Source organism: Aristolochia californica, unplaced genomic scaffold, assembly GCF_029961685.1.
Source record: "Aristolochia californica isolate CCGP_79_NKW_82.1479 unplaced genomic scaffold, dmAriCali1.0.hap1 SCAF_3, whole genome shotgun sequence".
Taxonomy (NCBI): Eukaryota; Viridiplantae; Streptophyta; class Magnoliopsida; order Piperales; family Aristolochiaceae; genus Aristolochia; species Aristolochia californica.
Window position 1 is genome coordinate 40,432,808 of NW_027181992.1, and position 15,861 is coordinate 40,448,668.

Sequence of the window (15,861 nt, forward strand, 5' to 3'; positions counted from 1 at the left end):
TACTTTTAAGATAAATTATATAACCAATTGAAAGATTAAATTATGGACCCTTTAATTTGTTGGATTAATGGGTGGGTCCTATGTCACATTTGTAGATATATTTTAGAAAAGCTTATTATGTGTATTATATGTTAAGTGACTTCCATGTGAGATGTATAGACCTATAAAAAATAAGTTCGATATCAACCATTTATACGAGAAATGTGAGTAGAATTTATAATAGTACAAGAATACATTTATTAAATAATGTATTATAAAATCTCTTCTTTGAATAAATTCATTTGTAGCTTCATTTTGTGGGCAATTGCCATCTGTGGGTTGATGTTTAAAGCGGTTCCACACTCACCGAACTGCGAGCGACCATCTTTCGCTTCGTCCGACTAGTACTTCTCTTTGGTCTCCCTCGTCTCCCTCCACTTCAACTCTCCATTTTGTGCAAAACTGTACCGGGGATATTCGGCAATGGAAGGAGAATCCTTGCGAACAAATGCAGACGATGTCTCTCTTTTGCTTGCTGCAGCTTCCGAGTTTGCATCTTACCCCGGTAAGTACGGCTGCTTGATGCTTCAGGTTCATACACTTCCCGTCGCGTGGTCTTTTCCTCTTTTTCCATTTTATTTCTTTGTTTCCTATGTAATTATTTGACTCTGATATTTCCGCGATTTGGAACTAAAGGAATGCAAACGGATGCTTCAGTCAAGGAATTCCTTGATCGCTTTCCTCTCTCAGTTGTAATCAGGTATGCCCGCTTAAAACAATTTGGTTTTCAGGAGCGAAGAAATCCCCATGATTACATTTCTTCTCTGACTTCCTTCTTCAGTAGTTCGGAGACTTCGGGCAACTAACACCATTCTCCTTTCATTTAGTGCTCTGCAAACTGAGGCAGATGCCCCGGAGGTAGAAAGCACCTTGGTTTCGTGTCTTGAAAGGATATTTAAAACCAAATATGGGAGCTTTTTTATTCCTCAATATATGGTATGGACCGTCTTGTTGTTGATCGTGCTGTTATTTTAATTGTCAACTCTTTTTGGAAACTTTGAGGTATTATTGTGTCGCTCATCAAGTTATGTTGTGCTCGTTTGTAATTTCCTACTTTTTTTTTGATAATTTTGTAGATAGTAGGTATGTACTATATGAACGTTCACGGTGACTGCACAGTTTGCCTCACAAAAATCATCTATCTGAAACATTTATCAGAAGTATCCTAGCACTAAAGCTTACTTATTTTTTTATTTTTTTAAAGTAATCAACTTTCTCTGGCCATTCCTTGAGTGGACAACTGTCTGCTTGACTGGCTCGTGAGGCCTACTAATACAATCAGAACGAGAACGCTGTTGTAATTGTTTAGTTGGATCAATGCCCACCCAAAAAATTACTTCCCCTTATGAGGCCTGTTGCGTAAACTTATAATCTTAGGAAAGTCCCATTCAATTTTAGAAGTGGAACTTTTCTTAACAGATAACCATCCTCACCAGGTTGCACACCATTTTGAAATATTCTGAAACGATAACAGTCTTTTAGTAGCTACTTTGCTTCTATGGAAATTATTCATCTTCATTGGATAGGACAAAGGTCTTGTATGACATTTTAAATTCTCATATTTTTCTATGAAGAGTAGTAGTAGTCCCTCAACTGCATGTTTTGTTGTGAAGGAAAAATAAGTTTATAGCTGTTGTATTGCTGCATGTTTTGTTGTCAATGGTATTTTACTTGGTTTTCTGCTCTAGAGTTATGAGAGTATTTGTCTATTTATGATGTACATTGGGTTTCAATTCTCAGGTTTATATGATGTGTATACTAGGTGATATAAGCAATTGAGTCTCGAGGGGCATTTATGTTATTGTACTAAGTTTTCACTTAAATAACTTGTTTAATAAAGACAAAAGTTGAATTTTGACCTCTGAGAAGAATGCTACACTATAGCACTGTTGAATTCTTTTCTTTCTCTTTTCTGTTTCCTCTTTCTTCTCTATACTATCTCTTTCACTCAATTTTACATGGTATCGGAGCAAATGATCCATTTGAAATGAAGTTCTAGTCAAGTTCTCCTCCTCTTCTCAGAGTGTGTCCACTCTAAGAAGGGGATTTCTCCAATTCTTTGATAATTGGAGTTAAAGATTAGATCTTTCTTTCTTAATTTCATGCCATAACCTTAGGGTTGATGGCTTGTGCTTCTTGTTGAGTAGTTATCTATGTTTTTTGTACCCTTAAGAGGGTTGTTTGTGGTTGCCTCCCTGTTTTTATGCCTATACAGACTCCTAGGTTAGTACTTGGAACTGTGTTATCTCTTGTTTTGCATGGAAGAGGAGGATGTGATTGTTATTGCTACTGAAAGGCCAAGTGGCTCAAATTAATTGAGTTGGACCGAATCTGTTAAAACTTACTTGAAGGCCAAGAGAACAACAAAATATTTGAGAGAAGACCCTCCTTAGCCACTTATAGATGATTCGGAGGCTGAAAACAGTCAGGTTAGGACTCGACTGCTCAATAGTATGGAATATAGATTGTGAGACTTCAAAACAAATTTGGAATGTTCTTGAGTCATTATTTGTTCAAGAGGGCAACCTATCCCTAGTATATCTGTTTTATGCTTAGTTGTTTGACTTAAAAAAGGGAGATAGTAACCTATCTCGAAGACTATTATTAGTTGGTGTTCCAAAGACAACTCCCCCCCTTGGTGCCATTGGCTAATCACTAATAGTATTGCTGGCATTATATCTTCTATTCATTGTAATTGAAATCTCATTCTTAGATCAATCAACTTTTTGGCTGATAAATTGGCAAAATTCGGAACTTCCCAGCAATCTCTCGTTGTTTGCAAAGACTTCCTTCCTTTTTAAATTGCTCTTTTGAGCTTTTGTCTTAATAAAAATCAACATCATTTAAAAAAAAAAAGGGAGATAGATCTATGATAGATTACTTCGGTGAGTTACATGGGATTTTACAGGAGATTGAGCCTTATCACGCATTGACTAGCAATGAAACAAATCTTCATAAGCAGCTTGGTGAGTTGTATGTGGCTAAGTTTCTCGATGCTTTGGGCTCTAAGTATGATGCATTTTAGGCCTAGATTCTTGCAACAAGGAAGTGTTTAGTCGGGTTAGTCAGGCCGAAGTAGCTATAATTCCAACTTAGCAAGAAGAAGAATAACAATACAAAGGCTGTTGCCCTTGTCATTCAGCTAGCAAATGCTTAGAGGCTAGAGGTGAACGTGGCCAAGATAGAGATAATTCTTGTCGTGGCCGAGGTTGTGGATAGAGTAGGAGTGATCAGAGGTGTGCTCACTGTGGGTGTACCAATTGTTATATAAGTGTTGGGATAATTCGGTAAGCTTGCCTGGGCAAACTTGAGTGCTACTCGCAAATGGGCAGTCTTTGCCTATTGGTACAATTGGAATTCTTCCTGGTGCCTCTGATGAGTTTCATCCGCTAGGTCAACGTATAGCTCAACTTATTGCTTCCTCCCCATCTGTGAACTAAACTGTTCCCATAGCTATAATCACTATGGCTAGTTCAAGTATGTCTGTATTTCATGTGACTCCAGTCTCTTTGTGGGTTATTAATTTGGGTGCTTCTACGCACATGTTAGGTATGTCAAATGTGCTTTCTTCTCTTAGACATTCCTCTCCTTTTTAAAATGTTACACTAGCATATGGCTGTCTTTCTTCTGTTAGTGGTGTTGCGACAATTAAGGCTACTTCATCTTTGTGTCTAGAATTTGTTTTATTCGTTCCTAAGTTTCCAGTTAATTTGTTGTGTGTGAGTCGACTTACAAAAGCTTTGCAATGTTTTGTAACATTCTTTCCTACTCATTCTATCTTTTAGGACCTTCAGACGAGGACGACGATTGGTTTTAGGCGTGAGAATGAAGGCCTCTACTACTTGGATGGTTTTGTCAATCAATCACCATTAGAACTTCAGATTGAAGGATCCTCCTTCCAATAGCAATTGAGGCTTGGAATCCCTATCTAGAGAAGTTATGCTAGTTGTTTCCAGAGTTACCTTCTACTTTGTCTTTTCCATGTGATTTGTGTTAGCTTGGGAAACATCATTGATCGTCTTTTCCTTCTCGTCCATAGCGTAGCCATAGTTTATTTGAAATTGTTCACTCAGATGTATAGGGTCCATATCGGGTTCCAAGTCTTTTTGGTTATCAAAATTTGTTCTATGATTACAGTAGGACAACTTGATGTTATGATATATTGGGATGTATATTAGATAGAATTTATGTTAATACTTGTATAATTTGTATTATGTAAATAGGGTAATTAGATAGGGCTTAATGGGCTGGGTTGCATTGTATTGGGCCCATGGGCTGTTATGTAATAAGCTTCCTAAGACCTAAGTTCAAATAGAAAAATAAGGAAGGGAAGGCAACGTATTCCATTCCAGAAATCTCTTTGTCTCCCTTGCCGAGAAACCAGAGACGTGAAGCTCTCTGTCTGGACTGCGTCGTCGCTCCCTGGAGGCTGTGGTGGTTCCGTCCACCACCATCAGAGCTGAGTGCTCTCTGTTGGGCTGTGCCGTCAGCCTCGTAACGAGGTGGTTCTGTCCCCGGAAAAATCAGACCGTTAACTCTGGCCTTGGCTGATCCGTCAGCCTTGGTTCGCTGTCATAGATCTCATTTTGTCATGGTATCAGAGTTCGGTCAGGATTGGTTGAAAACGTCTGTCCGAGCTCAGAGGAGTGGGGTGCTCTCTCCGTCCGAAGAGTTCCTGTCTGAAGAAGTTCTGTCCGACGAGCTGCTGTCTGACGACTCAGAGTTCGGTTAAAGCTCTCAAGAGTGGTCAGAAACCTCTGTCCGAGCTCAGAGGGGTGGGGTGCTCTCTCCGTCCGAAGAGTTCCTGTCTGAAGAAGTTTTGTCCGACGAGCTGCTGTTCGACGACTCAGAGTTCTGTTAGAGCTCTCGGGAGTGGTCGGAAACGTCTATCCGAGCTCAGAGGGGTGGGGTGATGGATTCTTGCCGGGAAGGTGACCAGCCAGGTGGGTGTTTCTCTCCGAGCTCAGATTTCTGGGCTGATATTTTATGCGTAAGGTGGTTTCAAACAGTGTGGGCGCAAATCTGGAATTTTTGAAATTGTGGGGGCAAATCTGGAATTTTCAGCAACAGCGGGGTAGATCTGGAATTCTCAGCAACAGCGGGGGTAGATCTGGAAGTTTTGGCAGCAGTAGGGGTAAATCTGGAATTTTCAGTTGCAGTAGGGGTATGTCTGGAATTTTCAGCGGGGGTGGTATTTCTGAAAATCTCAGCAGACTCTCACTCTTATCATGTCAACGGATAAGTTAGATTTCTCTCCTATTCGGTTCACGGGTAAGAACTACAATGCCTGGGCATTTCAGTTCCAGTTATTTGTCATGGGAAAAGATTTATGGGGTCATATTGATGGGAGTGATCCAGCACCTTGCGATGCGGAAGCATTGTCAAAATGGACCACCATGGATGCTAGGGTCATGACCTGGATACTTGGATCCATTGAGCCTCATCTAGTCATTATTCTAAAGCCCTACAAAACTGCAACGGACATGTGGAATTACCTCCACAAGGTTTATCATCAAAACAGCACGGCCTGGCGGTTTCAAGTCGAATATGAAATGCCAAATTTCACAGAAGGAAACCATTCCATTGAAGAATATTTCTCGGGTTTCCAAAATCTGTGGGCTGACTATATTGAGAACGTCCCAACTGCTGCTCTCTCTACAGTGCAAGGCGTACATGAAACCAATAAGAGGGATCAATTCTTGATGAAGTTCCGTCCAAAATTTGAGATTGCTTGTTAACATTTGATGAATCGTCATCCGGTGCCATCTCTGGATGCCTATTTGAGTGAACTTCTTAGGGAGGAGCAGCGCATTGCTACTCAGGCTGGCATGGAACATTGAGTCCAGGCTGATACCTCTACTCCTGTGGCCTATGTACCACAAGGGAAAAATAAGGGTTGGGACATGAGTTTTGTCCAGTGCTTCCACTGCAAGGCATATGGTGTCTTTGCTCAGGAATGCCCCAAGAAGTCCTGTAACTACTACAAGAAGCCGGGTTATCTCATCGCAGCTTGCCCTACTCGCCCTGAAAAGAAGAAGAATACGGCTTATCATGCCTCCACCGGTACTTCTAGTTCTGCAGCATTGCCGACTGCTATCCCGGTTACTACAATTCCTATTCCTCCAACACCTGCAAGTTCGAACACTCTCACCCTTGAAATGGTACATGTTAAATTTAGGATCCCTTTTCCATAATTCCGAGCAAGAGAAAGAAAAAGAAGAAAAGGGAAGAAGAGCTCTCGGGTAGAGAGAAGAAACAATAAAGGAGAAAAGAGAGGTTGCGCCAAGCAAAAAGAGAGGGAGAGAGTAACTCGAGATTGAGATGTGTAACTTGATGAATTCTGAATTACAACTCCTCTATTAATAGTAGAGGAGGTGGTAGAGTTCTTAAACAATTAGCCTTTCAATCCTAATTACATTCCAACTTTAACTCTCTAAGATAATATCCAAACCAATCTACTAGAAAACTAATATGAGTTGAACTAGGACTCTTTCTTGTGAATATAAGGGAGCAGGCCAGCTCGTGGCCTTACCCTTGTGGGTTCCTCATGATCTTCCAACTCATCTTGATAAGGTTGACAACTCGTGAGATATTTGTGGCTCCCACTTGATCTTCAAGTCTTCTAACTCAATTCAACTTGTGCTTCTTAATTCCTTAACTCGTGCTTGCTTGGACGAGGACTCTTCTTGGTGTCCCACGTCCTCATGGTGGGTCCCACCAGCTCGAGCACCATGGTCGGTCCCACATTGTAACACTCCCCCTCAAGCTTGGGGTGAGAAGAAATCATAAATGCCCAACTTGCTGCGTATGGTAGACATAATCTTGTGAGTGACCGGCTTGGTGAGAATATCTGCAACTTGACTTTGTGAGTATATATGCTTCAGAGATAAGAAACCAGCTTGGAACTTTTCTCATATAAAATGACAATCCACTTCAATATGTTTTGTCTTTTCATAGAAGATTGGATTCGATGTAATGTGTATCGCTGTTTGATTGTCACAGTATAGATCCATTGGAGCTTCTTTATAGAATCCCAATTCAGTGAGAAGACATCTTATCCATATGAGTTCACTAACAGTGTGTGCCATCGCCCTGTATTCTGCTTTTGCACTCGATCGTGCTATTACATTTTGCTTTTTGCTTTTCCATGTAACCAAATTTCCTCCAACCATCGTACAAAATCCCGAAGTACATTTTTTGTCATCTGGGGATCCGACCTAGTCTGCATCTGAGAATCCTTCGATGTTGAAGTGACCATGGTTTTTATAGAGAAGCCCCCCTTCCTAGAGCTCCTTTCAGATATCGTAGTATTCTTTCAAGTGCTTGCCAATGACTAAGTTGTGGCTTGTGCATGTATTGACTTACCACACTTACTGCATATGAAATATCCGGCCTTGTTTTTTTGAGAAGAGTTGTAAATGTATTCAATAAGAAAAAATACAAACCTAGAGACTAAAAAGACATTTCCTCCACAACAAGATGTTGGAGGGTAACGCCTTTTTTTGCTTGAACATCGGCTAAATGATTAGTGGATCTTGGAACATGTTTCCAAGTGCATAATAAAACAGAAGTTAAATTACAAATTTCATAAAAAATCTTCCAATGATGCCAAGGAGGTTTTGATGGCTTGGAGCACCAGTTTATAATGACTTGATAATCCCCTTCAACCAAGAGAGCACCGTCCTTTTTTTGTTTGAAGAGCTTCAGCCCGTTGAGTAAGCCATGTAATTCCGCACAAGTAGAGTCTGACACTCCAATTGGACCCGCATAAGTGAAGAGAAGATTCGCTTGATCAATGTGAATTACTCCACCAAATCCAGCTGGGCCCGGACACCCGAAAGCACTTCCATCAAAATTTAATTTAAAGTGTCCAGGAGGAGGTCTAGTCCATTCTACCATAATAGGAACCTTCGAAGTAAGAGACATATTCGCAACATTTCGCCAATTTTTCCTCATATTTGTTGCTCTTAGATCACAGAATTCTTTGCGAAGGAGAACCCAAGAGCTAACTTGACCGACTATCTGATCACAAAGAATATTCCGAGGAATAGCTTTCTGATTGAATTTGCGATTGTTTCTTTCTTTCCATAAATTTCACGCAATGTGTCCAACACAACAAGATATTAAGATTTTCCCTAACTTCGGAAGATGACAGCTAACCAAAGTTAAAATAGTGTTTTGCAAATCTTGCGAAGGGCAATATAATAAACCGATTTTGTCCATTAATTCGGTTCAAATCTTATGAGCATATTCGCAATGTAGAAGCGTGTGATCTGCTGTTTCAGGAGATGTGTTGCAAAATGGGCATTCTGGATTGGGAGTATTAATGCCTCATCTTTGCAAAGCGTCAGAAGTCAAGATTTTCTTACGACATACCGTCCAGATGAAAAATTTGATGCGAGGAGGAATCGGGAGCGACCATGCAAAAGCAGCAGGATGTTCTGCGTGGAGAGGCGGGTATGAAATCATATGATGGTACGTTGAAGCTGTAGAGAACATACCTTGTTTGTTGGGCGTCTAGATGAGTGTATCGTCAGAATTTTTTAAGGCCACACTAGAAAGTAAATTGATCAGACAGGTAGTTTCAACAACTTCAGAGTCATTTAATGCTCGCCTGAGATGAAGATTCCAACCACCCGAAGACTGCCAATGGTCTGAAATCATTGAGCTACGAGATCTTGACAGTTGGAATAAAAGAGGATAACTTTCCTTTAAACAACTAGCACCTATCCACCAATCCGACCAGAATAGAGTATTTGTACCACTCCCAATATAGCATTTGACGGCAGATTTGAAGGTAGGTAAGAGTTTGGCAATTTTCTTCCAAACAGGGGATAACTTGTAAAATCTTCCCCCATCCGTCCACCAGCCATTCTCTTTTCCGGATTTAATTGCAACCATTCGGCGCCACAGTAGATTGGGTTGCATGTTGAACTTCCAAATCCACTTTAAGAGCAGAGACTTGTTTGTGGTAGCAACGTCGTGAATCCCGAGGCCCCCCATTACAATTGGTTTACAAACATCTACCCATTTTACAAGATTAAAATTTTTTTCCCCATTTGGCCCATCCCATAAAAATCTTCTTTTCAAAAATTCAATTCTATCCCGAATAGAAGCTAGACAATGGTACAAAGATAAGAAATAGGATGGAATTCCATGAAGGCATGATTTAATTAGAACCAGTTTACCAGCTTTGGATAAAAATTTTCCTTTCCAAGAAGCCAGACGCTTCTCAAGCCTCTCAACAACCGGAAACCAGGAATTTTTCGAAGGCAGGAACGGAGTCAAAGGTAAGCCCAGATATGTACTCGGAACTGATGCCACCTTACAACCCAGATAGTTCCCCATTGAGTTGAGACTAGAGGCATCAATATTAAATCCAAAGATTGTTGTTTTTTCCCAGCTTATCTTTTGACCAGACGTCATTTCAAAGATGTTCAAGATTGCTTTCATGTGTTTTATTTGTCTCATGGACCCTTCTCCAAAAAAAAATAGAATCATCTGCAAATTGAAGAATGGGAACGTCTTGGATTGGATCAGAAAAAATAGGACTGAGCCAACCCGAACGTTTAGCAAACCGGATCATAGAGGTAAGGTATTCTCCAATAAGAGTAAAAATAAATGGAGAAAGGGGGTCGCCTTGTCTGATCCCCCTAGAGGCTTTGAAATATCCTCGGGGTTTCCCATTTACCAAAACAAAATAAGAAGGAGAGGAAATACAGCTCCTCATCCAAAATTTCCATCTTGTACCAAAACCCATACGGTCAAAAAGATAATCCACCAGTTTCCAATCAACCCGATCAAAGGCTTTCTCAAAATCAATTTTCAGAACAAACCTAGGAAGGGAAGATTTTTTGAACGAATCAAGAAGTTCATGTGCTGTTAGAGAAGAGTCCAGGATGTTTCTGTCTCGGATAAAAGCACTTTGACAAGGATTAATTACCTTGTAAAGGACAGCTTTTAGCCGATTAGCCAATAGACGCCCAATAATTTTATATGAACTGGAAGTGAGACTAATAGGTCGAAAATCTTTAGGCTCCTCCGAATTTGTTTTTTTAGGAATAAGTGCAATAAAAGATGCGCCGATTCCAGAGTGAGTAATTCCCACTTGGTGAAAATTGTGAACGAAGACACAAACATCATTTTTTAACAGATCCCAAAAACAGTGATAAAACTCACCATTAAAGCCATCTGGTCTGGGGGCTTTATCTTTAGGAAGGCCAAGCACAGCCCGTTCAATTTCTTCTGAGGAGAATGGTTTTTCAAGATCAACAGCGTCTTCAGTTGAGATGCGCTCGAAGTCGAGCTGATGGATTTTTGGTCTTCTGAAACAGACTTCTGAATATAGCTCTGAGAAATACTTCACCAAAAGGTTAGAAATGGAGGCACTATCCGTTACCACTTGGTCTCCGTTACAGAGAGCAGTGATACGGTTAGTCCTCCTCCTGGCCGAGGCGATGGAATGGAAAAACTTTGTATTTCCATCACCCTCAGCCATCCAACGAAATCTTGAACGTTGTTTTCAACGGACAGATTCAGAATGAAGAAACGTACGGTATTCAACATTTAAATTATTTCTAATAAAAAAATCAGTAGGAGAGATTAACCTTTGTTCATCCAATAGATCCAACTCAGAAATGCAACGGCGAATCGAATCTTTCTAGGAAGCAGCAGAAATTCGGTGATTTTTATCCCACATTTTGATCTTTGTCTTGAGGGCTTTGAGTTTCCGAGGGAGGGCCCAACCCGGGTTCGGATGATTTTCCAATTCGAGCCACCACGATTTCAAAGAAGGGATGAAAGCCTCGGTTAATAACCAGGCATTCTCAAACCGAAAGGGAGATCTTTCCCATGCAACAGGCCGAGAATTGAGTTGGATAGGCCAATGGTCAGATCCTATTTTGTTTAGGACTTGGCCAGAGGTGTTGGGAAATAGGAGGTTCCATTCTATATTGGCAAAAAATCTGTCCAATTTAGACAAAATGGGGGGGTTCTGACAATTTGTCCAGGTGAATTTTTTCCCCGATAGAGGAGCCTCGGAGAGAGCAACACTATTGATAAAGTCAGAAAAAGCTCTCATGGTTGATGAGGTTCAGGAGGCAGGAGGACTTTTGTCAGAGCAAAGTAATGTCGCATTGAAGTCTCCTCCAATGAGCCAAGGGAGGTCCCACAATTGGACAAGCTGAAAGATTTCCTCCCAGAAAGATGCTCGGTCATGGTAACGAGTAGGCCCATATATGCCAGCTAGAGCCCAAGAAATACCGAGGTTGTGCTCTCGGAGCTGGAGACCGATTGAGTATTGCCCCGGAATGACGGAAATAGCATCAAAAGCAGTTGGATCCCAGATGACAATTATGCCCCCAGAATGGCCAATTGCACCCACATGCGCCCACGCTGGGTTGGAGTCATACCATAAATTACACACAATTGAGTAATCAAAAGACTGTATCTTCGTTTCAAGAAGTATAGCAATTTTTGGTTTAACATCAAAAAGTGCTGCTCTGACGAGGGCACGCTTGGCCAGAGAGCCGAGACCTCTTACATTCCATGATAGAACGATCATGGGGAACGGTGGGAGTTGATATTTCGCTCCACAGCGCCAGCTTCAGAGTATCCCGCACAAAAGATGTTGGCAAGCTCCGTTATTTCTGAAAATTCTTCTCGAGGAAAGTCTTGTTCCTGTTCTAGCAGGAACAGTAGGAGCTCATCCCGCGGATTGGGAGTGAAGGTCTTGGCTAGGGTAGATTCAGAGGTTATAGTTGGGGGGAGGTCGAACCAAATTGGAGGGATTCTAGAGGGGAAAGCAGGGGGGAGATCGTACCAATCATGGGGAAATTCCAATGGAAGGACAGGAGAGGGGAAGGTGGGGGGGTAGTGTCTTTGATTTTATCTTTGTCAGTGTTTTTTTCGGAAGGTGCAGGGTTGCCGAATTTGGCTTTATTTTTCCCTGCTTCTTTTTTTCTGGAGTAGGTATACCGAAAAGGGGTGTTGGCGATTTGTTTTCCAGTATTGGTGTGCAAGGGAGGGGTGAAAGTTTTGGGGTTTGGGTTTTCCATGGTGTCCGAGTGGGGGAAGATAATACGAAGGGGGGTGGGGCAGAGGATAGTGGGAGAGTGAATATATAAAGGGGGAGGGGGGTAAAAGGGGGGTTCGAAATCCCTAGTGGATTCATTAGAGAGGAGGGATGGGCTTAGCGGGGCTCGAGGGGTGGCCGTATAAGGGGAGATTTGAGTCAGAGAGGGAGGGTTTGATGGGACGGCGAGAGGAGCGGGATGCTGGGATGGATGATGTGGAAGGTTTGAGGTCGGGGGGGTCGCAGAGGGTAATCCTCGATAAGGAGCCGAGAATGTGGGTGAAAGTCGGGGGGAAAGGGGATTTATCGAGTTAGAGAAGCTGCGGGACGGGAATGCCAGGCGAGGGGTACGGCTTCGGAAAAAGGAAGATTTAGGCGGCAGAGGGGAAGGGAGGGATTTAAAAGTGAAAGGACTGGAGGGTGGCGTGATGTGGACTGAGAGGTTGACGTATGGCAGGCGAGTGGTACTGCTTCGGGAATCGAGGAGCGGCGAAGGTGAAAAGGTTGATGTAGAAAGGAAAGGACAGGGCGATGGCGTGATGTAGACTGAGGGGTTTTGGAAGTTGACTTATGGCAGGCGAGTGGTAATGGTTTGGGAATCTAGGAGCGGCGGAGCGAAAGGGGTTGATGTAGAAAGGAAAGGACGGGGCGACGACGTGATGTGGACTGAAGGGTTTTGGAGGTTGATGTATGGCAGACGAGTGGTACTGCTTCGGGAATCGAGGAGCAGCGGTGGGGAAGGGGTTGATGTAGAAAAGAAATGACGGGGCGACGGCGTGATGTGGACTGAGGGGCTTTGGAAGTTGATGTGGTCGACGGCTGTGGATTTGATGGTAAATAAGTCGTCCCACTAGTCTTTGATATTTCCCAATATCTACATCTTCTCCAGTGCCTCTTCATAATTTTGTATTTACATCCATAGGAGTGTTTGCTGGTTTGCATCCCATCATTCCTGTCTCTTCTAGTAGATCAAGGGCATACTTCCTTTGGGATAGCACAATCCCATGTCTAGATTGTAATACTTTAATACCCAAAAAATATTTGAGTAGTCCAAGATCCTTCGTCTTGAATTCAGCACATATTTTCACCTTTGTTTTCTAAATGCCCACGGAATCACTCTCAATTAAAATAATATCATCAACATAAACAGTCAGAATCACCTTACCTCTCGGTGTATTTTCAATAAATACTGAGTGATCTCCAGAGCATCTGTGAAAGCCGGCCCGTATGATGGCTCGACTAAATTTCTCAAACCATGCCCGAGGGGACTGCTTTAGACCATATAGAGATTTTTTTAGGCGGCATACAGACTCCCCTCAACCACATACCCAGGTGGTTATTGCATGTAAATTTCTTCTTTAATATCACTATTAAGAAATGCATTTTTTACATAAAGTTGATATATCGGCCATGATGAATTGGCCGCCAGAGATAATAATATACGTACTGAGTTCATTTTTGTCATTGGAGAGAAGGTTTCTTCATAATCAATTCCATAGCACTGAGTATAACCTTTGGCAACCAGTCGAGCCTTCAGTCGTGCAATTGACCCATCCGGATTATGTTTGATAGTATAAATCCACTTGCAACCAATGGGTGTTTTACCTGTGGGAAGAGGAACAAGTGATCATGTATGATTGTCATTAAGGGCCTTTATTTCTTCATCCATTGCTGCCTTCCACCTTGGGTGTTGTAGAGGCTCCTGATAGGACTGTGGAACAAATATGGAGGAAATAGAAGAAAGAAACTGACAACATAAAGGTGAGAGGCGATGATGAGACACAAAATTTGAAATGGGATGAGAAGTAGAAGGTCTAGTACATGATTGAGGTTCTTTCCTTATAGCAATAGGATGAGTATCATATTGAGGGCCAAAAAAAACTGGTGATGAAGGACTTACCTCTGTTGGATCTGTTAACTCGGCAGGTGTGGTGTCGGCCACTTGCTTTGGGGGTTGAATAATTTCTGTATCACGAGGCACAACCGGTCGAGGGGAACCTGGTACTAAGGACAGACCAGGAGGAGTGCTATCAGAATAAAATGAGGAGTCTTCAAAAAATGTTACATCCCTGGACACAAATAAACGTTGAAGAGTAGGACTATAACAAACATAACCCTTTTGTGTGCGAGAGTATCTAAAAAAGATACACTTGATAGATTTAAAATCAAGTTTGCCCAAAGCATTGTCTCAACCCCGGCATAATTTTCTGGTTGGCAAATTGTTGCTGGTTGACTCACTAACATCAATTTGAGGGGGGATGTTACGATATATTTGGATGTATATTAGATAGAATTTATGTTTATACTTGTTGTATAATTTGTGTTATCTACATAGGGTAATTAGATAGGGCTTAATGGGCTGGGTTGCATCGTATTGGGCCCATGTGCTGTTATGTAATAAGCTTCCTAAGACCTAAGTTTAAATAGAAAGATAAGGAAGGGAAGGCAACGTATTCCATTTCAGAAATCTCTTCGTCTCCCTCGCCAAGAAACGAGAGAGCGTGAAGCTCTCTGTCTGGACTGCGCCATCGGTCCGTGGAGGCTGTGGTGGTTCCGTCCACCACCATCAGAGCTGAGTGCTCTCTGTTGGGCTGTGCCGTCAGCCTCGTGACGAGGTGGTTCCGTCCCTGGAAAAACCAGACTGTGAACTCTGGTCTTGGCTGATCCGTCAACCTTGGTTCACTGTCGTAGATCTCATTTTGTCACTTGAGTGTATTCCTTCGGGAGAAATCCGAAGTTATTTATGTATTCCTCCAATTTTGTAATGAAATAAAAACTCATTTTGGTGCTTCACTTAGCGTCCTTTGTACTGATAATGGGCTTGAGTACATGAGCGATAAGTTTGTTTCTTTTTCCATTGCCAGTAGTGTTTGTCACCAATTCTCATGTGTGTGTATATGCCTCAACATAATGGTGTGACCAAGAGGAAGAATCACGACCTATTTGAAGTTGCTTGTACAATGATGTTTCAAATGAAAGTTCCTAAACATCATTAGGGGTGATGTTGTTCTCATGGCTTGTTTTTTGATTAAATAAGATGCTACCCTTTGTACTTGGTGGATAAATACCACTACATGTTCTTAAGCTTGACATTGGGTTATTCCTCTTTGCCCTTGTGTATTTAGGTCTGTTTGTTATGTTTATGTTCTAGGTTCTTCTACTGATAAATTGTTCCCGAGAGCTATTAAATGCATGTTTCTTGGGTATTCACACTCTCAAAATGGGAATAAATGCTATTGTCCTTTGCTTAATAAAGCTCATCCTTTTAAAAAATGGGTATCAATGTTAATGTCCATCTAGTAGGAAAACGAATATCTCAATAGATGTTACCTTTTTTTGAAAACACTCTTTTTTTTCTCTGTCAGTCGAGTCTATTGCTCTAGAAATGGATGTTGATGGTTCCTACGCTTCCTGTGGATGATGTTCCAAGGGCTGTTTTAGTTCCTAGAGTTGTTCCAAAATGATCAAAGTCATTGCAAATACACAAGCGATGAATGCATTCTAGGAGTACTACAATGCCTTCTCCACCCTCGCCAATGCCTTCCTTGTCCGTAGTTCCTAAGGGTAGTGACTTGTACCTACAAAGGTACTAGACACCCTATTGCCAAATTTATGTCCTTCGATAACTTGTTAGATTCCTTTAAAACCTTTGCATTATCCTTATCCTCCTCCTCTATTCCTTCTTAAGTGCAGAAAGTATTGGTGTCACCTCGTTGGAAATGGGCCATGGATGTTGAGATGGAAACTTT

General features: G+C 41.7%; 1 protein-coding gene across 1 annotated transcript in view; it reads left to right on the forward strand.

Moving 5' to 3' along the window:
• Nucleotides 1–363: 363 nt before the first annotated feature.
• The window catches only part of LOC137959131 (uncharacterized), an 87,991-nt gene continuing 72,493 nt past the window's right edge, over nucleotides 364–15,861 (forward strand). The window contains exons 1-3 of the mRNA XM_068806451.1: nucleotides 364–544; nucleotides 676–739; nucleotides 867–975. Of these exons, the coding sequence (XP_068662552.1) occupies nucleotides 463–544; nucleotides 676–739; nucleotides 867–975 (255 nt within the window). The 5' untranslated portion in view covers nucleotides 364–462. The remainder of the gene's footprint in view (nucleotides 545–675; nucleotides 740–866; nucleotides 976–15,861) is intronic.